General features: G+C 45.2%; 1 protein-coding gene across 1 annotated transcript; it reads right to left on the bottom strand.

Annotated features, from left to right (window-relative positions):
• Positions 1 to 684: 684 nt before the first annotated feature.
• On the bottom strand, positions 685 to 16,523 carry LOC115140940 (epithelial discoidin domain-containing receptor 1-like). Its single transcript, XM_065027191.1, has 14 exons — positions 16,520 to 16,523; positions 14,840 to 15,139; positions 14,482 to 14,640; positions 12,735 to 12,788; positions 11,015 to 11,181; positions 10,636 to 10,852; positions 8,249 to 8,395; positions 7,782 to 7,935; positions 7,467 to 7,599; positions 7,086 to 7,213; positions 6,674 to 6,871; positions 5,551 to 5,818; positions 3,781 to 3,930; positions 685 to 3,611 (listed from the first exon to the last, which is right to left on the bottom strand). The coding sequence occupies exons 1-14, from the start codon at positions 16,521 to 16,523 to the stop codon at positions 3,471 to 3,473; spliced, it is 2,220 nt and encodes a 739-aa protein (XP_064883263.1). The 3' UTR covers positions 685 to 3,470.
• Positions 16,524 to 24,516: the final 7,993 nt, after the last annotated feature.

The raw sequence follows: 24,516 nt of genomic DNA, 5'->3' as shown, positions 1-24,516 counted from the left end.
TCCTATAAACAGATACTCCAATCTCCACTGTGGAGCTTTGCAGCTCCTTCAGGGTTATCTTTGCTCTCTTGTTACCTTTCTGATTAATGCCCTCCTTACCTGGTCTGTTAGTTTTGGCGCCATATTCTTTCAATTTTTTTATAATGGATTTAATGGTGCTCTGTGGGATGTTTTAAAGTTTGGGATATTTTTTTATAATTCAACCCTGATCTGTACTTCACAACTTTTCCCTGACCTTGGTCTTCGTGGTGGAGATCATGTGACACTTAGGTAGTCCACCTGTGTGCAATCTATCTAATTATGTGACTTAGGTAGTTGGTTGCACCAGATCTTATTTGGGGGCTTCATAACAAAGGGGGTGAATACATATGACACACCACTTTTACATTTTTTTTAGTTATTTTTAAAATTACACTTCACCAATTTGGACTATTTTGTGTGTCCATTACATGAAATCCATTTCAATTACAGGTTGTAATGCAACAAAATAGGAAAAACACCAAGGGGGATAAATACTATTGCAAGGCTCTGTAGCGTAAACTTTGAATTGAAGTGCACTAAAGTTATGAAATTATTGTAACATTTATATAAACAAACGCTCTTTCCTAACTCACCCGTTGTCCTCTACATGTGGTTTCTTCAGTGTGTGTGTGTCTGTTTTAATGACAAAACATTCTTCCTTGCTTTATTTGGAAAGGTTAACTTTATTAAAACTACAAAAATAGACAACACAATGAATTATAATGGCATCAAGGTAAGGTAGCAAGCTTTCTACAGAGGAACAAAAAGAGACCCCAACTGTAACAAAGAAATTCCATATATTAGACAACAAAATAAAAATTCTGTCCTTTGAAGATGAACCTGATGATGTGTACATATTCTAAGACAAAGGATGACAGCATCACTGACAACAAGGAGATTCTAAGTACATATACAGGAAATATATATACAAATATGGGTTTAGTTGGGCTACAGTGTATCAAAAAAGGTCAATCGAGACACACATTCGTATGGCACCACCATTCACACTCATTCAATCAGTAAACAAGGATTATTTGATCATCTTGATTAAGCCTGACACATTATGCAGAACTACACTCAGTGAGGCAGAGTCCACCAGGGGCAGCTTATGTTGGGATAATGTAGATGAAAGGTTACTGACAAACTAGAAAGCTTTGGATACAGTTGTTAGTGCTCCTCTTCTCATGAGTGTTAAATCCGTTGTGATTGCCGTTTTAACCATTCGGTCTGATCGTTTCCCTATTGCTGGGTAACACTGGCAGAAAGCATTTGGTGTGCTCTACCTTTCCTCATAACGCAGACAGATTTTCCTCCTTGACAACACCTTTCATGAGGCAGTTCTATTTGAACAACAATCCACTGAAATGAATCATGAATACATGATCAACTTTAAGATGATAAATCACAAGACACTGACCTGTTTTTCTGTTTAGAACTACATCTATTTTGACCAGCAATGCCATGTTGGACTGCTATCGGTACTAACACCAAGGGGATACAGACTGTCTGTACGCTCCAACATCCAGACTGGCATACCAACATGATACTGTTGTGGGAGCTACTCAGTGTCGTTAATTAGTTCAACTACAAGTACTGTAACTACGCCCCAAGACTGGCCAAGACTCTACAATTCTAGTGCAGGTATTGGGGCGTGCGGACAGAAACCGCCTTTAAAGTGCAGCTGGTAGTGTATTGGACATATATATGAACCTCCTTTCTGCATCTGGGTCACTGAGTCAGACCCAGCTCCGCTATTCATCACTGGTAGAAAATCACATCGCTCACCTCACTTACACATGAAAATGGTCATTTACATATCAGCCCCCACTCCCCTCTAGTCGTCAATCCATCTGTCCATCCATGTTATGCCGTTCCATCAGCTAGTCACCAATCACAACTGTCAGTTTCACATGTGATGTCACAGCACAGGCAGTGTTGTCTGTCTTTCAGTGTGTGTTGCTGTGGGCTGTACTATTCCAGCTCCCATCAGGAAGGATGTCTCTCTTCTGTTAAGTTCAAATCTCATTGGTTGTAGCACCTCCCCTACTGTACCTGTTCTCTCAGGCAGTGAGGCTCACGTCACGTGACACCAGTCAGTTCTCTCTGGCTCCGGAGGTCCAAAGGGTTTCAGTTTGGAGGTCTGGTAGAGTAACAACCATATCTCTACGGTAACAACCACACACTTCCTGTCCTGGAAAGAGTCATCGAGTCCAGATCAGTTCACATCAGTCCAGTATAACTCCATAGTTACAGCTCAGAGTGGATCAATTGTGAGAGATATGAGTGAGACTGCAGAATGAAAGGCTTCTGGATTGGTGAGATACTGAGTTGGGTGGAGAGGGAGGCAGAATATAGTCACAACGCCAGCCTAGTCTGGGCTGAGCAGCTGACTGACTGACAGCATTGTGTGTGTGTGTCTAATGCCTGGTGTTACAGACTGCTGGTGGAACAGCTGTTGCTGTGTCTGCTACTGGCCTGTGTATGAGATACCATCATTCTGCTTGCCAGACTTTAACGGGTAGGCCAGAGGAATAGAATGCAATATTCAGCCACACTCGTCTGGTTCCATGAGACTAGAGACAACAGACTGGGGTCTGGAATGGAGGGTTTGGGGCTGGGAAGAACTGGGTTATATACTGAAAACTAGTGAAATATACTGGGACATACTCGTATTTCTATATAGTACTAAGACAGCAAACCTTGTGTGCAATTTCACCTCTGTGTGAAAAATGTGTGTGTACCGTTTTGAGATGGAGAAATGTTGACAGTATGAGAATATATATAGACCTTCACCAGTAACCCTAGCACATGATTTATACAAATACCAAAAACATTAGCAGGTCAAGTAATAAAATATCTATATAGGATGATGTGTTAAGTTTATCCCAAAATGTTAATATGCTATGATCACATTTCAGAGTATTAATGTCTGACATTGATGCATAATCAGATTGGTATTGTTGATATTCTTTGAGAAACGTTACAAAATCATTTTAGCTTCATCTACATTACCAAGCATTGTCACATCGCCTCCCCATACGTCTTACAGCTTCCCTGTGTTCGCTAGCAGACCATTGACAGACCATCGGTGGTCCTGGAAGCACTATGCAGAATCAGACATCAACCCACCACCGCACTAACCATTGTGTTGTGTTACATTCTTATCAAGACAATCTAGAGACTACTCAGGGGGGGTAAAGGGGTTTGGGTTGGGGTCTGTCTCGTGGGAGTGAAAACCGAACCAGCGGTGTCTCAGCCCCATCCGCCCATCATAGAGAGATACAAAATATACAAGCAGGCACCCGTCCCTCTACTGCACACCTCCACCACTTCTACACACATCCCTCGCTCAAAGCACTCATCTCTACGATGAATGGCGGAATGAAGGTTGGAGGAGCAGTCTCTCATCCCCCTCTCTCCATCTCACTCTTCCATTCCTCTCTCTCTCTCTACACCATGTTCATGGCATCCTCTGTGAGGAAGGAGTGAATGTGGGCAAATGATGGGCGGAGCTTGCAGTCCCGGTTCCAGCAGCTCAGCATGAGGTCATAGAGACCCTGAGGACACACATCTGGCCTGCTCAGATACACCTGGGGATGGGGGGGGGGTGACAAAGACAGAGGAGGGATGGGGGAGAAAGATAGAAAGGGGGAGGGGGAGGGGGGAGAGAAAAGGGAGGAGGGAGAGATGAGGCATTCCATTTACACACTTAAATGTACTGCTACTGTACTGTATGAGCCTGTGTAAGAGTGTGTGTACCTGTCTTCCGTGGTCCCTGAAGAACTCTCCGGCGTTGTCTATGACCTGTTCATCAGTCAGGTTGGAGTAGGGTTGCTCCTGACACACACTCAGCATCTCCCACAGAGTCACACCAAACGCCCACACGTCACTGGCTGTGGTGAACTTCCCCTGCAGAGACACACACTACCTGTTAGTTACTGGTTCGTTACTTATTTACCACAACTAACTTACTACTTGTCCCACCATTTTGTTTCTTTCTTTTGTAATGTCCTCATATCTTCCCTCTTGTTTTCTTTATGCCTCTCTCTCCTTCCTCGCCCCTCTCTCTCCTTCCTCGCCCCTCTCTCTCCTTCCTCGCCCCTCTCTCTCCTTCCTCGCCCCTCTCTCCCTGTGTGTCCTCTCACCATCAGTATACACTCCCAGGCCATCCATCGTATAGGCAGCACGGCCCACCCCTCTCTCTCCTTCCTCACCCCTCTCTCTCTCCTTCCTCGCCCCTCTCTCTCCTTCCTCGCCCCTCTCTCTCCTTCCTCGCCCCTCTCTCTCTTTCCTCGCCCCTCTCTCTCCTTCCTCGCCCTCTCTCCTTCTCACTCCCTCCCTGTGTGTCTTCTCACCATCAATATACACTCCCAGGCCATCCATCGTATAGGCAGCACGGCCCACCCCCTCTCTCTCCTTCCTCACCCCACTCTCTCTCCTGTGTGTCCTCTCACCATCAATATACACTCCCAGGCCATCCATCGTATAGGCAGCACTTCCCGCCCCTCTCTCCTTCCTCGCCCCTCTCCTCTCTCTCTCCTTCCTCACCCCTCTCTCTCCCTGTGTGTCCTTCTCACCATCAATATACACTCCCAGGCCATCCATCGTATAGGCAGCACGGCCCGCCCCTCTCTCTCCTTCCTCGCCCCTCTCTCTCCCTGTGTGTCCTCTCACCATCAGTATACACTCCCAGGCCATCCATCGTATAGGCAGCACGGCCCGCCCCTCTCTCTCCTTCCTCGCCCCTCTCCCTCCTTCCTCGCCCCTCTCCCTCCTTCCTCGCCCCTCTCTCTCCTTCCCCGCCCCTCTCTCTCCTTCCCCGCCCCTCTCTCTCCTTCCCCCCCCTCTCTCTCCTTCCTCGCCCCTCTCTCTCTCTCCCTCGCCCCTCTCTCTCCTTCCTCGCCCCTCTCTCTCCTTCCTCGCCCCTCTCTCTCCTTCCTCGCCCCTCTCTCTCCTTCCTCGCCCCTCTCTCTCTCCTCGCCCCCTCTCTCTCTCGCTCTCTCTCTCTCTCCTTCCTCGCCCCCTCTCTCCTTCCTCGCCCCTCTCTCTCCTTCCTCGCCCCCTCTCTCCTTCCTCGCCCCCTCTCTCCTTCCTCGCCCCTCTCTCTCCTTCCTCGCCCCTCTCTCTCCTTCCTCGCCCCTCTCTCTCCCTGTGTGTCCTCTCACCATCAGTATACACTCCCAGGCCATCCATCGTATAGGCAGCACAGCTCGCCCCTCTCTCTCCTTCCTCGCCCCTCTCTCTCCCTGTGTCCTCTCACCATCAGTATACACTCCCAGGCCATCCATCGTTTAGGCAGCACGGCCCGCCCCTCTCTCTCCTTCCCCACCCCTCTCTCTCCCTGTGTGTCCTCTCACCATCAGTATACACTCCCAGGCCATCCATCGTATAGGCAGCACGGCCCGCCCCTCTCTCTCCCTGTGTCCTCTCACCATCAGTATACACTCCCAGGCCATCCATCGTATAGGCAGCACGGCCCGCCCCTCTCTCTCCTTCCCCACCCCTCTCTCTCCCTGTGTGTCCTCTCACCATCAGTATACACTCCCAGGCCATCCATCGTATAGGCAGCACGGCTCGCCCCTGGATGCGGTAGTAGTCTCCAGCGTACAGGTTTCTGCTCATCCCAAAGTCGGCGATCTTGATGGGTCGCTCCCCGCCCCGGTCGCCCCCGCTCTCGCCCTTCTCACCCCCCACCAGGCAGTTTCTTGTGGCCAGGTCACGGTGCACGAAGTTCAGAGACGACAGAAACTTCATCCCTGAAGCTATCTGACTGGCCATGGCGATCAGAGCAGGGTAACTGAGAGGGAGGGATGTGTGGTGGAAGAAGAGAAGAGATAAGTGGCAGAAATACAATATTTCAGATGCAGGTGGAAAGGTGTTTGTGTATATATGCATCTGTCTTTGTGAAAATGTGTGTGTGACTACTATGTGTGTGTGTATACTCTGTGCGTCTGTGTGTCCTATGTGTGTGTGTGTACTCTGTGCGTCTGTGTGTGTGTGTGTACTATGTGTGTGTGTATACTCTGTGCGTCTGTGTGTGTGTGTGTACTATGTGTGTGTGTATACTCTGTGCGTCTGTGTGTGTGTGTGTACTATGTGTGTGTGTATACTCTGTGCGTCTGTGTGTCCTATGTGTGTGTGTATACTCTGCGTCTGTGTGTCCTATGTGTGTGTGTGTACTCTGTGCGTCTGTGTGTCCTATGTGTGTGTGTATACTCTGTGCGTCTGTGTGTCCTATGTGTGTGTGTGTACTCTGCGTCTGTGTGTCCTATGTGTGTGTGTACTCTGTGCGTCTGTGTGTCATGTGTGTGTGTGTACTCTGTGCGTCTGTGTGTACTATGTGTGTGTGTATACTCTGTGCGTCTGTGTGTGTGTGTCCTATGTGTGTGTGTATACTCTGTGCGTCTGTGTGTCCTATGTGTGTGTGTACTCTGTGCGTCTGTGTGTGTGTGTATACTCTGTGCGTCTGTGTGTCCTATGTGTGTGTGTACTCTGTGCGTCTGTGTGTGTGTGTATACTCTGTGCGTCTGTGTGTCCTATGTGTGTGTGTATACTCTGTGCGTCTGTGTGTCCTATGTGTGTGTGTGTACTCTGTGCGTCTGTGTGTATACTCTGTGCGTCTGTGTGTGTGTGTACTATGTGTGCGTATTACCTGATGGTGGGGGTGTTATGTGTGGGTCCGGTCTTGTCCAGCAGGACTCTGTGTGAGAGGTACTGGTTGAGGTCTCCACTTTCCATGTACTCTGTGACCATACAGAGAGGGTCGCTGCTCACACACACTCCCAACAGACGGATGATGTTGGGGTCCTTCAGACGAGACAGAATCTTCCCCTCCTTTAGGAAGTCATTCCTAGGAGGGAGGGAGAGAGAGGAGCGAGGGGTGGGGTGGAGGAGAGAGAGATCAACAATTGAAATGAGAAAAAGCTCAAAGAAAGAGATGGCGTGAAAGAGACAGAGACTGAGAAAGAAAAACTAAACTTTAGGACCAAAATTAGATGTTCTTAATAGGTCTAAAAATGGTAATTGTTCGCTAAATGATTTAGATTAACTATCCTGAGACAGACCTGGCGTTCTTGGAGGCGTCAGGACGCAGTATCTTAACAGCCACCAGTAGAGGGCGTCCTTTCCTCACGTTGAAAGGGAACTCCAGGTTAGGCAGTTCCTGAGGGCTCTCAATCTCACACAGGTGCACCTGAGGAAGGAACCAACAGAAGAAGAGACCTTCAGACAACCAACAACCACAACTAAAAATCCAAGTATAGCCATTGTCTCACATGATCAGAAAACCACCCGCATCGCCACAAATGACTTCAATGATGCCAGTCTCAGACTAAAGAATGTAGTGAACAATAGAGCACTTGCACACGCACACGCACACACACTCAGTATAGTTAAACACATCTACACATACAAACAAGCACACACACAAACACAGGTATACACACCTCTCCAAACTGTCCTTCTCCCAGTTTCTCCTTGAAGACCAGACAGTGTCGGGGCAGTTCAGGCAGGGGGGTGCAGTCTGCTGCAGTGGGGCTGGGGGAGGTCTGGGCTGGCACTGCATACGTGTTGTTACCACTGACAAGACAAATCACAGCTAAGTGTATTGAAAGTGCATTTAAAATCACAACACACTTTAGGGTAGAAACACGAAAAAAGCAATAAAGGAGATGAATAAAAGAACATAAAAACAAAGAAAGATCACTGATTCAAGTCCAAGTTAAAAAGGTGGGTTTGTAATGGTGATTTAACCCTCCTACCTGACGCCCTGCAAGCTAACAATGTCCGCCTCTGCATAGTGGGGCACGCTGGCGGGGAAGGGGGGAGACAGGGCCGGGTAGGGAGGGGCATCGGGGTACGGGGGAGGCTCCTCCTGGGTGGGGGGCAAGCCTTTCTCCAAGTCCATACCACAGCCTGGAGGGAGGGGGAGGAGGGAAGAAGTTGCGAAAGGAGGAATAGAGGGGTGGAGAGAGAGATGGAAGAGTTGAGAGAGGCGTGCTCAGGCCTTTGTCACAAGCATTTTGAGGCAAATGACTTTATGCTTAAAGCGCTACACAAAATGGGAGTGAATTGATGCAGTGAGCGAGTGACAGACAAACGGTTCATAATCAAACACATGCTCAGAGCCCTGATGTCACTCTGTTATTCTAGACAGTATGATTCCAGCTCTATGGAGCTCCAGGAAGAGGGTGAATCCTGGTATTTCCCCCCAGTCAGAGGCTCTTACCCTGGGCCCCATTATTGAGGCTCTTCTCCTGAGGGTGAGAGGAGCTGGCCCGGGCCATAGGGACGGTTAGGGGCCACGAGGAGCCTGAGCCATGCTGCCTCTGATCTGACAGGAGGAGGTCATAGGCTGGGTTGTTTAACAGCAAGGCTGGGGGGACACACATGGAGCACACACACACACACACACACACACAAACCAAGGCACACAACAAAAAATAAGGCAAACATGCGATATACACGATAAGGCAAACAACACAACACAGCACAACAAAAACACAACACAACGCAACACAAGTTAGCGAAACACAGCATACCAGTGACAATAAAAGGGGGCATTAAGTTGGGGAGAACAGAACAGGTCAGCAGAGCAAAGACCAGGCAAGGTTAACACAACTCAGACAATGAACAAACGTAACAACCACAGGGGTATAATGTACATGTGGGAGGATAATAGTTCTGTTATTCAGCATAATAATGTTCCTGTGATATTGTTATTCTTCCGTATAAAGTGACACCGTTCAAATCTGATACAGTGGAGAGTAAAGACAGCATAGTGGCCGCCTGCAGCGCGGAGCAACTAGGAATGCTCTCTCTCTTCCTCTTTCCTTCCCATCAGTCAACAATAGGTCTCTTATGCCCTGTGTGGGTGTGTGTGGGTGTGGGTCCCCTATATGCCTGTCTGTGTCTATCAGCAGGATCTGATGGTTTCATGTTTAGTTTTAGTGTTTGATCTGTTGTGTGTTTACTGTATTGTACCACATCTCCTTTGTGTTTACTGTACCACATCTCCTTTGTGTTTACTGTACTGTACCACATCTCCTTTGTGTGTTTACTGTACCACATCTCCTTTGTGTGTTTACTGTACTGTACCACATCTCCTGTGTTTACTGTACCACATCTCCTGTGTTTACTGTACAGTACCACATCTCCTTTGTGTGTTTACTGTACCACATCTCCTGTGTTTACTGTACCACATCTCCTGTGTTTACTGTACTGTACCACATCTCCTTTGTGTTTACTGTACCACATCTCCTTTGTGTTTACTGTACCACATCTCCTTTGTGTTTACTGTACCACATCTCCTTTGTGTTTACTGTACCACATCTCCTTTGTGTTTACTGTACCACATCTCCTTTGTGTTTACTGTACCACATCTCCTGTGTTTACTGTACAGTACCACATCTCCTTTGTGTGTTTACTGTACCACATCTCCTGTGTTTACTGTACAGTACCACATCTCCTTTGTGTTTACTGTACTGTACCACATCTCCTTTGTGTTTACTGTACTGTACCACATCTCCTTTGTGTTTACTGTACTGTACCACATCTCCTTTGTGTGTTTACTGTACCACATCTCCTTTGTGTGTTTACTGTACTGTACCACATCTCCTTTGTGTGTTTACTGTACCACATCTCCTTTGTGTGTTTACTGTACCACATCTCCTTTGTGTGTTTACTGTACCACATCTCCTTTGTGTGTTTACTGTACTGTACCACATCTCCTTTGTGTGTTTACTGTACTGTACCACATCTCCTTTGTGTGTTTACTGTACTGTACCACATCTCCTTTGTGTGTTTACTGTACTGTACCACATCTCCTTTGTGTTTACTGTACCACATCTCCTTTGTGTTTACTGTACCACATCTCCTTTGTGTTTACTGTACCACATCTCCCGTGTTTACTGTACAGTACCACATCTCCTTTGTGTGTTTACTGTACCACATCTCCTGTGTTTACTGTACAGTACCACATCTCCTTTGTGTTTACTGTACTGTACCACATCTCCTTTGTGTTTACTGTACTGTACCACATCTCCTTTGTGTTTACTGTACTGTACCACATCTCCTTTGTGTGTTTACTGTACCACATCTCCTTTGTGTGTTTACTGTACTGTACCACATCTCCTTTGTGTGTTTACTGTACCACATCTCCTTTGTGTGTTTACTGTACCACATCTCCTTTGTGTGTTTACTGTACCACATCTCCTTTGTGTGTTTACTGTACTGTACCACATCTCCTTTGTGTGTTTACTGTACCACATCTCCTTTGTGTGTTTACCACGTTCTCTTTTTCTAGCCAAATCAACTGGCTAATTGATATAGCAGTTGCTAGATTTGATTTTCTTTCTTGCAATAATACAGCACATTCTCCAGTACCGGTTCAATGTATTTGTTTGTGTCTGTCTGTCTGCCAGTCTGTATATCTGTCTGCCTGTCTGTATATCTGTCTGCCTGTCTGTATATCTGTCTGCCTGTCTGTGTGTGTCTGCCTGTCTGTGTGTGTCTGCCTGTCTGTGTGTGTCTGCCTGTCTGTGTCTTTCTCTCTAACTATGTGTCAAACTGACACTCTCTCAGTGTGTTTGCGGTCTTACTGCAACCATGTCTTACCGGTGCTGTCTCGTCCGGTGCTGTCTTGTCCTAGTGGTCGGAGCAGTGCGCTGGGCTCCTGGTACTCTCCCTCTCCGTCACAGCGCTCCCTGTCGTCAGGGAAAGTGTGTATACGCTGGTAGCGGCTGGAGTAGCTGTGTGTGTTGTTGATCACCACGTTGTCCGAGGGGACGGACAGATGGACACGCAACTCGTCACTGGACAGACTGCCCTGGGCCTGGAGAGGACAAGGAGAGGGTTAGCAAAACACACACACACATTCTCACACGTTACTGGACAGACTAATTTGAGCCTGAAAGGCCAACACGCACATTAAGTAAGAATGTAAAGATAAGTGAGACAGATAGTGGTAGTCATGCTGAAAGCCTTCCTCCATCACCTTGCCCAGTATCTTCTTCCAGTATTGCCTCCACAGAATGACAGCGATCACAGTCAATAGCAGCAGGATGATGCCCACCAGGCAGCCAATCAGGATGGCTGTGTTGCTGCTGTCGTCCTTGGCAACAGGAAGGCCCGCCCCTGGGGTCACAGCATCGAAGTCGGCCCCTGAGAAGAACATAAATGTAATGAAGTGCATGTGTGTGTTTGCGACAGTATGCAGCTGTGGAAAACATTAAGAGAGCACTGCAAAATGACCTGTTTCTCTGGTTTGACTATTTATAGGTCTGTGTTTGGGTAACATGAACATTTTAGTTTTATTCTATAAACTACTGACAACATTTCTCCCAAATTCCAAATAAAAATGTCATGTAGAGCATTTATTTGCAGAAAATGACAACTGGTCAAAATAACAAAAAAGATGCAGTGTTTTTCAATGGGATTCAGGTCTGGAGATTGGGCTGTCCATGACAGGGTCTTGATCTGGTGGTCCTCCATTCACACCTTGATTGACCTGGCTATGTGGCATGGAGCATTGCCCTGCTGGAAAGACCAATCCTCAGAGTTGGGGAACATTGTCAGAGCAGAAGGAAGCTAGTTTTCTTCCAGGGCAACGTTGTACGTGGCTTGTTTCTTGCGTCCTTCACAAAGGTGCTTAAGCACCCCCAGATCATCACCAATCCTCCACCACATTTAACAGTGGGCATGAGACACTGCAAATAAATGCTCTAAATTACAATATTTTTATTTGGAATTTGGGAGAAATGCTGTCAGTAGTTTATAGAATAAAACTAAAATGTTAATTTTACCCAAACACATACCTATAAATAGTAAAACCAGAGTAACAGATACTTTTGCAGTGCTCTCAATTTTTTCCAGAGCTGTATGTGGTACGTGAGAGAGTCAGTATTTCATCAGTAAATGTGTAAGTGTTAATGTGCTTTGCAGTCTGTGTATTCGCACGGTCTGTATAGGCAGAGAGGGAGCTGCTGAGAATGCATCTGTCTGTCACACCCAAATACTTTAATCAAGCTCACTGGGTGTGTGTGTGTGTGTGTGTGTGTGTGTGTGTGTGTGTGTGTGTGTGCTCATGCCGGGGAGGTCTGTGAAAGCCTCAGGGCTGGTCTTGGGGACAGAATGTTTTAGCGGTGTTTTCTGTTCTAGATGACCTTGCATGAGAGCAGCAGCTCTGATTATATAGGAAATAGAATGCACACAGTTTATGAGTTCAGCTCAAACATGCAAAACAGTGTTGTAAAGTGAGATCTCTCTCTCGGCATGCGCATATACTCAAACAAACACATCCAAAGCCACAGAACCATAGCCGTTAAGACAGACATAGCACTACACACCCACCACAGTGGAACCCACTGCCGCCCTCTAAAAAGGAATTGTCTGGTGTTCCATGATCTGATGTTCCTTAGTTCCACAGTGGTTCCGTCAACATGCAGTTAGGGAGATCACAGGAAGGAAGCAGTGGTGTTGTTGTATGTGAATATGATGAGGTACCACAAAGCAACATGCTGTGTTAAGTGTCTTACACTCTTTAGCCCAGAGTCAAAACATTAACTCCACCGCTTCATCCTTCCCCCCTGCCATTCATCCGTCCTTCTGAACCCCTCGTGGTCTCAGGACAGCTCTAAGCTGTGTTAAACAGACCAGTTATCAGGGGAAATGTCCTTTCCCTCTTTCCACCCCCCCTCCCTCTCTCTCTCTCTCACCTGACAGTGTGCTGTTACCCGTGCTGTCCATCATGGGGTTGGTGGTGGGGGGTTCTGGAGGAACGAGGGATGGAAGGAGTGATAAGACAGAGGAGAAGAGAGAGTTCCTCAAGGTACTGAAAAGCATGAGAGTGATGATATGTAGCATATGAGATGTCCAACTCCACGTGGACAATAAAGATGATTATTCTGTAGACGACCATGTTGCCAGACAAAGCTGCAGTGTAGACGACCATGTTGCCAGACAAAGCTGCAGTGTAGACGACCATGTTGCCAGACAAAGCTGCAGTGTAGACGACCATGTTGCCAGACAACGCTGCAGCGTAGACGACCATGTTGCCAGACAACGCTGCAGCGTAGACGACCATGTTGCCAGACAACGCTGCAGCGTAGACGACCATGTTGCCAGACAACGCTGCAGCGTAGACGACCATGTTGCCAGACAACGCTGCAGTGTAGACGACCATGTTGCCAGACAAAGCTGCAGCGTAGACGACCATGTTGCCAGACAAAGCTGCAGTGTAGACGACCATGTTGCCAGACAACGCTGCAGTGTAGACGACCATGTTGCCAGACAACGCTGCAGTGTAGACGACCATGTTGCCAGACAACGCTGCAGCGTAGACGACCATGTTGCCAGACAAAGCTGCAGCGTAGACGACCATGTTGCCAGACAAAGCTGCAGCGTAGATGACCATGTTGCCAGACAAAGCTGCAGCGTAGACGACCATGTTGCCAGACAAAGCTGCAGTGTAGACGACCATGTTGCCAGACAAAGCTGCAGTGTAGACGACCATGTTGCCAGACAACGCTGCAGTGTAGACGACCATGTTGCCAGACAAAGCTGCAGCGTAGACGACCATGTTGCCAGAAAAAGCAGCAGCGTAGACGACCATGTTGCCAGACAAAGCTGCAGTGTAGACGACCATGTTGCCAGACAAAGCTGCAGTGTAGACGACCATGTTGCCAGACATGCTGCAGTGTAGACGACCATGTTGCCAGACAAAGCTGCAGTGTAGACGACCATGTTGCCAGACAAAGCTGCAGTGTAGACGACCATGTTGCCAGACATGCTGCAGTGTAGACGACCATGTTGCCAGACATGCTGCAGTGTAGACGACCATGTTGCCAGACATGCTGCAGTGTAGACGACCATGTTGCCAGACAACGCTGCAGTGTAGACGACCATGTTGCCAGACAAAGCTGCAGTGTAGACGACCATGTTGCCAGACATGCTGCAGCGTAGACGACCATGTTGCCAGACAAAGCTGCAGCGTAGACGACCATGTTGCCAGACAAAGCTGCAGTGTAGACGACCATGTTGCCAGACAAAGCTGCAGTGTAGACGGCTGTTGTGTGAAGTTGGACTGAGGACAGGGGCTTTAACACAGCATGATGGACAGAGGAGGAGGCGGCTCACACATGGCTCCTTTCTATGGTGTGGTTACTTCTTATACCCTGTCTTTTTTGTCATTGCATGTTTCTGGAAATGCTTTAAACACACGACTTAGAACACTGCATGCCCACACTCATCACAACGGGTGGGTCGAGGGGCAAGAGGGAGAAGAGGAGGAGAAAGGGGAGAGGAGAGAGGGGAATGGAATAGGAATGGAGGAGGGGTGAAAATGGGGAAGGTGGGAAGGAAGGGGAAAGGATGAGGGATGAGAGGAGAGTGGGACGATAGGGGGATGAATGGAAGAGGGGGATGAGAGATAGAGGTACAAGTGGTGAAAGAGAGGCGACTCACCTGAGGGAACGCTAGTGAAGTTGGAGGAGTTGTGGTTGAGGGCGGGGCTGACAGAGGAGGGGAAGACAGGAGGAGGAGGACGAGGAGTAGCGGAGGAGACCGGAGGAGCAGGAAGAGCAGAGCCCGTGTCCATGGGGTCGACACCCTCCCCGTACGGCTCTGAGAGAGAGATGGGGATAAACAAGAATAGGATGATCAACTTCCTAAGACAATCAGAGAACCATGAATCCCACAGAGTAGAAGGGGAGAGAGAGACTGAGAATCAGAGAGATAACTTTAAATGACAGAGATAATGAGAAAAGGAGAGAAGAGGAGTGAGAATGAAAGGCAGTGAAAGAGAGCAATACCCTGAACGTACCGGAGTAGAAGGAGATCTCAGAGATGAGCATCCATCGGTCTGCAAAGGCAAACTGGCAGCGTAAGATCTGGGCGGGGCGACCCCCCAGGGGCAGGGAGATGGGGCGTGAGGAGGGGTCCTTCAGGTCCTCTAGAGGTACAGCCAGGGAGAGGGGGGGCGAGGACCAGGGGAGTAAGAGGCCAGGTTTAAACTGACAATCTACCTTACTGAAGACCCTCACACCCTGGGTGTGACGGTTATTACTGTGGACCTGGATGGGGAGGGGGGAGAGGGAGGGAAGAGAGGGGGGGGGGGGGGGGGCTCAGTTACACCAGCTCTGTCAGGAGGAATGGGCCAAAATTCACCCAACTTATTGTGGGAAGCTTGTGTAAGGCTACCCACAACATTTGACCCAATTTAAACCATTTTCTATGGCTACAAAGCACACAGGGAGGAAGGGGAGCCATGGTCAGCTTTGATGCAGTGGCAATAAGCATATTCTGTGTTTTAACTGTGCTCCAACTTATTGTTACCTCGAATTAGTCCTTTTGGAAGTTTTTCTGAGTAAGCAGTTCATGATTTTTGCCATTGTTGTTGAGCACCCCTCCTTTCCTTTGTTTTCTGAAGTGTGAATGACCACCGGATCTGGATTCTTTTTTAAGTAACACTAAAACCCTGCAGTTATAATGCATTGTTAGCCTTGTTATGACCATCTACTACCTCCTTATAATAGGAACATCACATTAGACTGAGGTACTAGGTGGAAAATAACACAAATGAGTGAAAGTGGAAAGTGATTAGTGACAAAGTACGAGAGGGAAGAGAAGAGAAAGAGAAGTGGGGTGAGAATAAGAGAGGGGGAAACGGAGAGGTGATTGATTGGAGAAAATACTTTTACAGCCCACCAGAGGGACACGGCAGGAGAGAAAGGTTCCATCTATGTCTATAGACCATCACTGCTACCTAGTGTGTGAGAGTGAGAGAGAGAGAAGAGAGAGCAGGAAGAGAGGGAGAGCAGGGAGAGAGAGAAATAGAAAGGATAGATGGTGAGGAAGATAGATGGTGAGGTAGATAGAGGTTCAGGGGGAAAGGTGGGGAATAGAATAGCCAGGAAGAGAGGGAGAATACAGAGGAAAGGGGGATAGGGCATCTGGAGAGAGGGAGAATACAGAGGAAAGGGGGATAGGGCATCTGGAGAGAGGGAGAATACAGAGGAAAGGGGGATAGGGCATCTGGAGAGAGGGAGAATACAGAGGAAAGGGGGATAGGGCATCTGGAGAGAGGGAGAATACAGAGGAAAGGGGGATAGGGCATCTGGAGAGAGGGAGAATACAGAGGAAAGGGGGATAGGGCATCTGGAGAGAGGGAGAATACAGAGGAAAGGGGGATAGGGCATCTGGAGAGAGGGAGAATACAGAGGAAAGGGGGATAGGGCATCTGGAGAGAGGGAGAATACAGAGGAAAGGGAAAGGGAGATAAGGCATCTGGAGAGAGGGAGAATACAGAGGAAAGGGAAAGGGGGATAAGGCATCTGGAGAGAGGGAAAGAAAGGGTGAGTGAGAAATGCTCCCTCTAATGGGGAATTAAGGGCTGGTATTAAGACTCTACTGACAGGTTAGTCATTAACCTGACACTTACAGTAGGGAAAATCTCTAACTAAAACCACATGTGTATATCTGTGTAAAACAAACAAACACACACCCATATATGCTCTCATGCACACTCCTGGAACACAACACGGAGGTTAATATATAACTGATTGTAATCTGGAAGGGCCTAATAATTCAACAAAGCAAAGCCTGCTGGGTAATCTGATCTGCACAGGCCTGGCTAGAAAACATACATTATGTTCTTGTTATTTCGTGCTTAAGTCTTCCTGTTGCATTCTTCTAGAACATGTTTCTGCTCACTTGAATGCACTTATTTCTGAGTTGGATGAAAACATCCTACTAACTGACTGAAATGTAAATGAAAGAACAAGGAACATATGACAAGTAAGTAGGTTAGAGGAGAACAGACCCTTATTAGGCCGTCATTGTAAATAATAATTATGCTCTCAAAACGATTCACCTGGATAAATAAAAAAAGGTACAAAAGTATTTGCCTCATTCTGATTTTCTCTACTTTTGCATATTTTTCATACTGAATGTTATAAGATCTTCAACCAAAACCTAATATTAGATAAAGGGAACCTGCGTTTACAAATAACAAAAAAAATGATACTTATTTTATATATTTAATGAACAAAGTGATGCAACACCCAATGCCCCTGTGTGAAAAAGTAATTGCGCCCTTACACTCAATAACTGGTTGTGCCACCTTGAACTGCAATGACTCCAACTAAATGCGTCCACTCTCTCATATTGCTGTAGAGGAAGTGATCCTGGATGATCATCAAGACTCTTGGAAGAATGTTATATAGACAATGAGTCAACAGTATAACTTCTTGGATGACATGGTTCCCATTATGGCTGGAGAAAACCAAACACTGCATTCCACAGTAAGAACCTCATACCAACGGTCAAGCGTGGTGGTGGTGGTAGTGTGATGGTTTGAGGATGCTTTGCTGCCTCAGGACCTGGACGACTTGCCTTAATAGAAGGAACCATGAATTCTGCTCTGTATCAGAGAATTCCACAGGAGAATGTCGGGCCATCCGTCTGAGTTGAAGCTGAAGCGCAGCTGGGTCATGCAGCAAGACAATGATCCAAGACACACAATCAATTCTACATGACCGAACCCCAATTGAGATGTTGTGGCAGGACTTGAAACAAGCAGTTCATGCTTGAAAACCCACAAATGTCGCTGAGCTAAAGCAGTTCTGCATGGAAGAGTGGGCCAAAACTCCTCCACAGCAACGTGAGAGACTGATCAACTACTTCAGGAAGCGTTTGGTTGGAGTCATTTCAGATTAAGGTGGCACAACCAGTTATTGAGTGTAGGGGGTATTGGATGTTATTTAATTTATTTTATAAACTAAGTTATGTAAGAATGTAATTATTGTATTATTTGTTCACTCAGGTTCCCTTTATCTAATATTAGGTTTTGGTTGAAAATCTGATAACATTCAGTATCAAAAATATGCAAAAGTATAGAAATTTAGAACGCGAGAGAGAGAAAGAACAAGAGAGAATGAGAGAACAAGAGAGAATGAGAGAACAAGAGAGAACGAGAGAGAACGAGAGAGAATGAGAGAACAAGAGAGAATGAGAGAACGAGAACAAGAGAGAACGAGAGAGAATGAGAACAAGAGAGAATGAGAACAAGAGAGAATGAGAACAAGAGAGAATGAGAACAAGAGAGAACGAGAGAGAAAGAACAAGAGAGAACGAGAATGAGAACGAGAGAGAACGAGAGAACGAGAGAGAAAACGAGAACGAACGAGAGAAAGAGAGAGAGAGAACGAGAGAGAGAGAGAGAACGAGAGAACGAGAGAGAACGAGAGAACGAGAGAAAACGACAGAGAGAGAAAACGACAGAGAGAGAAAACGAGAGAGAGAGAGAACGAGAGAGAGAAAACGAGAGAGAGAGAGAGAAACGAGAGAGAGAGAGAGAGAACGAGAGAGAGAGAGAGAGAGAAAACGAGAGAGAGAGAGAGAGAGAGAACGAGAGAGAGAGAGAGAGAGAAAACGAGAGAGAGAGAGAGAGAGAGAACGAGAGAGAGAGAACGAGAGAGAGAGAACGAGAGAACGAGAGAGAGAGAACGAGAGAGAGAGAACGAGAGAGAGAGAACGAGAGAGAACGAGAGAGAGAGAGAGAACGAGAGAGAGAGAGAACGAGAGAGAGAGAGAACGAGAGAGAGAGAGAACGAGAGAGAGAAAACGAGAGAGAGAGAGAGAAAAAAGAGAGAGAGAGAAAACGAGAGAGAGAGAAACGAGAGAGAGAAAACGAGAGAGAGAGAGAGAGAGAGAGAGAGAGAAAACGAGAGAGAGAACGAGAGAGAGAACAAGAGAGAGAGAGAGAACGAGAGAGAGAACGAGAGAGAGAGAGAACGAGAGAGAGAGAGAGAACGAGAGAGAGAACGAGAGAGAGAGAGAACGAGAACGAGAGAGAGAGAAAACGAGAGAGAGAGAAAACGAGAGAGAGAGAGAGAAAACGAGAGAGAGAGAGAGAAAACGAGAGAGAGAGAAAGAACGAGAGAGAGAACGAGAGAGAGAACGAGAGAGAGAGAGAGAACGAGAGAGAGAGAGAGAACGAGAGAGAGAGAGAACGAGAGAGAGAGAGAACGAGAGAGAGAGAGAACGAGAGAGAGAGAGAACGAGAGAGAGAGAGAGAGAACGAGAGAGAGAGAGAGAGAACGAGAGAGAACGAGAGAGAGAACGAGAGAGAGAGAGAGAGAGAGAGAGAGAGAGAGAGAGAGAGAGAGAGAAACGAGAGAGAGAGAGAGAGAACGAGAGAGAGAGAGAGAGAACGAGAGAGAGAGAACGAGAGAGAGAGAGAGAGAGAGAGAGAACGAGAGAGAGAGAGAGAACGAGAGAGAGAGAGAGAACGAGAGAGAGAGAGAACGAGAGAGAGAGAGAACGAGAGAGAGAAAACGAGAGAGAGAGAGAAAACGAGAGAGAGAGAGAAAAAAAAGAGGGCAAAATCTTTGCTTGCTTTATTGACTTTAAAAAAGCATTTGATTCGATTTGGCACGAAGGGCTATTCTACAAAATTCTACAAAGTGGGCTTGGTGGTAAGGTATATGACTTAATAAAATGTATGTACACAGAAAACAAGTGTGCAATAAAAATCAAAAACCAAAGAACAGAATTTTTTTCACAATGTCGAGGTGTGAGACAAGGCTGCAATTTGAGTCCAAATCTTTTCAACATTTATATCAATGAATTAGCAGACATGTTGGACCAATCTCCAGCCCCAGGACTCACACTATTTGACACAGAGGTGAAATACCTGCTATATGCTGATGACTTGGTACTTCTATCACCAACCAAAGAAGGTCTTCAACAAAACATTAATATTCTGGAGCAATATTGCCATAATTGGGCCCTGGCAGTAAATTTCAAAAACTAAAATCATGATTTTCCAAAAAAAACCGAGATGTCAGAAACACAAATGTAAATTCACCCTGAACAACACCTTAATTGAACACACAAAAAATTACACCTACCTTGGTCTGACCATATCTGCATCGGGAAACTTTAATATGGCAGTGAATGCACTCAAAGAAAAAGCATGCAGAGCAATGTATGCAATAAAAATGAAATTATTCAAAATCAACATCCCAATTAAAATTTGGACTAAAATATTTGACAGTGTAATCCTACCAATAGCACTTTATGGAAGTGAGGTTTGGGGGCCACTCAATAAAATGGATTTTAAAATGTGGGACAAACATCCAATTGAAGCCCTACATGCAGAATTCTGTCGGAAAATCCTACAAGTCCAGAGAAATACACCAACTAATGCATGTAGGGCAGAATTGGGCCGTTTTCCAGTAATAATGAAGATACAGAAAAGATCATTAAAATTTTGGCTACATCTAAATTCAAGTCCAAATTCGAGTCTGCAATTTAAAGCACTTCAAGCCCAAGAGCTGAGCCCAGAAACGAGTCCTCTCAGTCAGCTGGTGTTGGACCTCACCAACCAAGCAGACACCAGCACTGCTTCAAAAGAAAGAATTCCAATAAGCAAAATCATGAACCAATCAAAGGAATCATATTTACAATACTGGAAAAACGAAACAAAATCCCAAAGCCGACTAAATTGCTATCTGACCCTAAACAGAGAATATGAATTGGCTGATTATCTCTACTCTGTCAGAGATACGAAGCAGAGACAGATCCTTACCAAGTACAGTCTGAGTGACCACCGATTGGCAATAGAAACCGGCAGACATAAAAAGACATGGCTACCCAAAGAGGAGCGTGTATGTGGTCACTGCATGACAGGGGAGGTAGAGACAGAGATGCACTTTCTCCTTTACTGTGATAAATATTCCTCACAAAGAGATTAATTATTCACAGAAATGACTACATATATTCCACATTTTTACAAATTTAACCCAGAGGAAAAACTAAGAATACTCATGGGCGAAGGAGCAATGGCTCCTCTTGCAGCCAAATATGTATTTTCCTGCCATAGCCTGAGGGACACTGAATAATAACATCTGCATAGTAAACAGTAACTTACTTATTATTACTATTATTGTTATTACTATAATTATTAATGTTTATCATTCCAAATATGGTTGGTAATGGTAGTGATAACAGTTTAGTGATGGTAGTAGTAGTCGTAGTAATGATGATTGTAGTTGTAGTATTGATATAAAGAAGAAGATGACCGTTATTTAGTTATAAGTTAGTTATAGTTTCATTTTCCATAATTTGATTTCATATTTATTACATTTCTACTATTGACTGTTACCATTTTATTGTTATTATTTTTGTATTTAATTTTGTATTACTATTTAGTACCATTTTATATTATTATTTGCTATCATTTATAATTTTGTTACAATGTATATTGTATACATTGTTGCTTTGGCAATATTGACACAATGTTTTTCATGCCAATAAAGCAGCTTGAATTTGAATTTGAGAGAGAGAGAAAACGAGAGAGAGAGAAAACGAGAGAGAGAGAGAAAACGAGAGAGAGAGAAAATGAGAGAGAGAGAAAATGAGAGAGAGAGAAAATGAGAGAAAACGAGAGAGAGAGAGAAAACGAGAGAGAGAGAGAACGAGAGAGAGAGAGAGAGAGAACGAGAGAGAGAGAGAGAGAGAAGCGAGAGAGAGAGAGAGAGAGAAAACGAGAGAGAGAGAGAAAACGAGAGAGAGAGAGAAAACGAGAGAGAGAGAGAGAAAACGAGAGAGAGAGAGAGAGAACGAGAGAGAGAGAAAACGAGAGAGAGAGAGAAAACGAGAGAGAGAGAGAAAACGAGAGAGAACGAGAGAGAACGAGAGAGAGAGAGAACGAGAGAGAGAGAGAACGAGAGAGAGAGAGAACGAGAGAGAGAGAGAGAACGAGAGAGAGAGAGAACGAGAGAGAGAGAGAACGAGAGAGAGAGAGAACGAGAGAGAGAGAGAGAGAGAAAACGAGAGAGAGAGAGAAAACGAGAGAGAGAGAGAAAACGAGAGAGAGAGAGAGAAAACGAGAGAGAGAGAGAGAGAGAGAAAGAGAGAGAGAGAGAACGAGAGAGAGAGAACGAGAGAGAGAGAGAGAACGAGAGAGAGAGAGAGAACGAGAGAGAGAGAGAACGAGAGAGAGAGAGAACGAGAGAGAGAGAGAAACGAGAGAGAGAAAACGAGAGAGAGAGAGAGAGAGAGAGAAAACGAGAGAGAGAGAGAAAACGAGAGAGAGAGAGAGAGAAAACGAGAGAGAGAGAGAGAGAGAAAACGAGAGAGAGAGAGAGAGAAAAGAGAGAGAGAGAGAAAGAGAGAGAGAGAACGAGAGAGAGAGAGAACGAGAGAGAGAGAGAAACGAGAGAGAGAGAGAGAACGAGAGAGAGAGAGAGAACGAGAGAGAGAGAGAGAACGAGAGAGAGAGAGAGAGAGAGAGAACGAGAGAGAGAGAGAGAACGAGAGAGAGAGAGAGAACGAGAGAGAGAGAGAGAACGAGAGAGAGAGAGAACGAGAGAGAGAGAGAACGAGAGAGAGAGAGAGAGAACGAGAGAGAGAGAGAACGAGAGAGAGAGAGAACGAGAGAGAGAGAGAACGAGAGAGAGAACGAGAGAGAGAGAACGAGAGAGAGAACGAGAGAGAGAAAACGAGAGAGAGAGAGAAAAAAAAGAGGGCAAAATCTTTGCTTGCTTTATTGACTTTAAAAAAGCATTTGATTCGATTTGGCACGAAGGGCTATTCTACAAAATTCTACAAAGTGGGCTTGGTGGTAAGGTATATGACTTAATAAAATGTATGTACACAGAAAACAAGTGTGCAATAAAAATCAAAAACCAAAGAACAGAATTTTTTTCACAATGTCGAGGTGTGAGACAAGGCTGCAATTTGAGTCCAAATCTTTTCAACATTTATATCAATGAATTAGCAGACATGTTGGACCAATCTCCAGCCCCAGGACTCACACTATTTGACACAGAGGTGAAATACCTGCTATATGCTGATGACTTGGTACTTCTATCACCAACCAAAGAAGGTCTTCAACAAAACATTAATATTCTGGAGCAATATTGCCATAATTGGGCCCTGGCAGTAAATTTCCAAAAAACTAAAATCATGATTTTCCAAAAAAAACCGAGATGTCAGAAACACAAATGTAAATTCACCCTGAACAACACCTTAATTGAACACACAAAAAATTACACCTACCTTGGTCTGACCATCTCTGCATCGGGAAACTTTAATATGGCAGTGAATGCACTCAAAGAAAAAGCCTGCAGAGCAATGTATGCAATAAAAATGAAATTATTCAAAATCAACATCCCAATTAAAATTTGGACTAAAATATTTGACAGTGTAATCCTACCAATAGCACTTTATGGAAGTGAGGTTTGGGGGCCACTCAATAAAATGGATTTTAAAATGTGGGACAAACATCCAATTGAAGCCCTACATGCAGAATTCTGTCGGAAAATCCTACAAGTCCAGAGAAATACACCAACTAATGCATGTAGGGCAGAATTGGGCCGTTTTCCAGTAATAATGAAGATACAGAAAAGATCATTAAAATTTTGGCTACATCTAAATTCAAGTCCAAATTCGAGTCTGCAATTTAAAGCACTTCAAGCCCAAGAGCTGAGCCCAGAAACGAGTCCTCAGTCAGCTGGTGTTGGACCTCACCAACCAAGCAGACACCAGCACTGCTTCAAAAGAAAGAATTCCAATAAGCAAAATCATGAACCAATCAAAGGAATCATATTTACAATACTGGAAAACGAAACAAAATCCCAAAGCCGACTAAATTGCTATCTGACCCTAAACAGAGAATATGAATTGGCTGATTATCTCTACTCTGTCAGAGATACGAAGCAGAGACAGATCCTTACCAAGTACAGTCTGAGTGACCACCGATTGGCAATAGAAACCGGCAGACATAAAAAGACATGGCTACCCAAAGAGGAGCGTGTATGTGGTCACTGCATGACAGGGGAGGTAGAGACAGAGATGCACTTTCTCCTTTACTGTGATAAATATTCCTCACAAAGAGATTCATTATTCACAGAAATGACTACATATATTCCACATTTTTACAAATTTAACCCAGAGGAAAAACTAAGAATACTCATGGGCGAAGGAGCAATGGCTCCTCTTGCAGCCAAATATGTATTTTCCTGCCATAGCCTGAGGGACACTGAATAATAACATCTGCATAGTAAACAGTAACTTACTTATTATTACTATTATTGTTATTACTATAATTATTAATGTTTATCATTCCAAATATGGTTGGTAATGGTAGTGATAACAGTTTAGTGATGGTAGTAGTAGTCGTAGTAATGATGATTGTAGTTGTAGTATTGATATAAAGAAGAAGATGACCGTTATTTAGTTATAAGTTAGTTATAGTTTCATTTTCCATAATTTGATTTCATATTTATTACATTTCTACTATTGACTGTTACCATTTTATTGTTATTATTTTTGTATTTAATTTTGTATTACTATTTAGTACCATTTTATATTATTATTTGCTATCATTTATAATTTTGTTACAATGTATATTGTATACATTGTTGCTTTGGCAATATTGACACAATGTTTTCATGCCAATAAAGCAGCTTGAATTTGAATTTGAAAGAGAGA

The sequence above is a fragment of the Oncorhynchus nerka genome, linkage group LG14 (genome assembly GCF_034236695.1).
Source record: "Oncorhynchus nerka isolate Pitt River linkage group LG14, Oner_Uvic_2.0, whole genome shotgun sequence".
Taxonomy (NCBI): Eukaryota; Metazoa; Chordata; class Actinopteri; order Salmoniformes; family Salmonidae; genus Oncorhynchus; species Oncorhynchus nerka.
The sequence above is the reverse complement of the archived record's forward strand: the minus strand, read 5'-3'. Positions and strand labels throughout refer to the sequence as shown.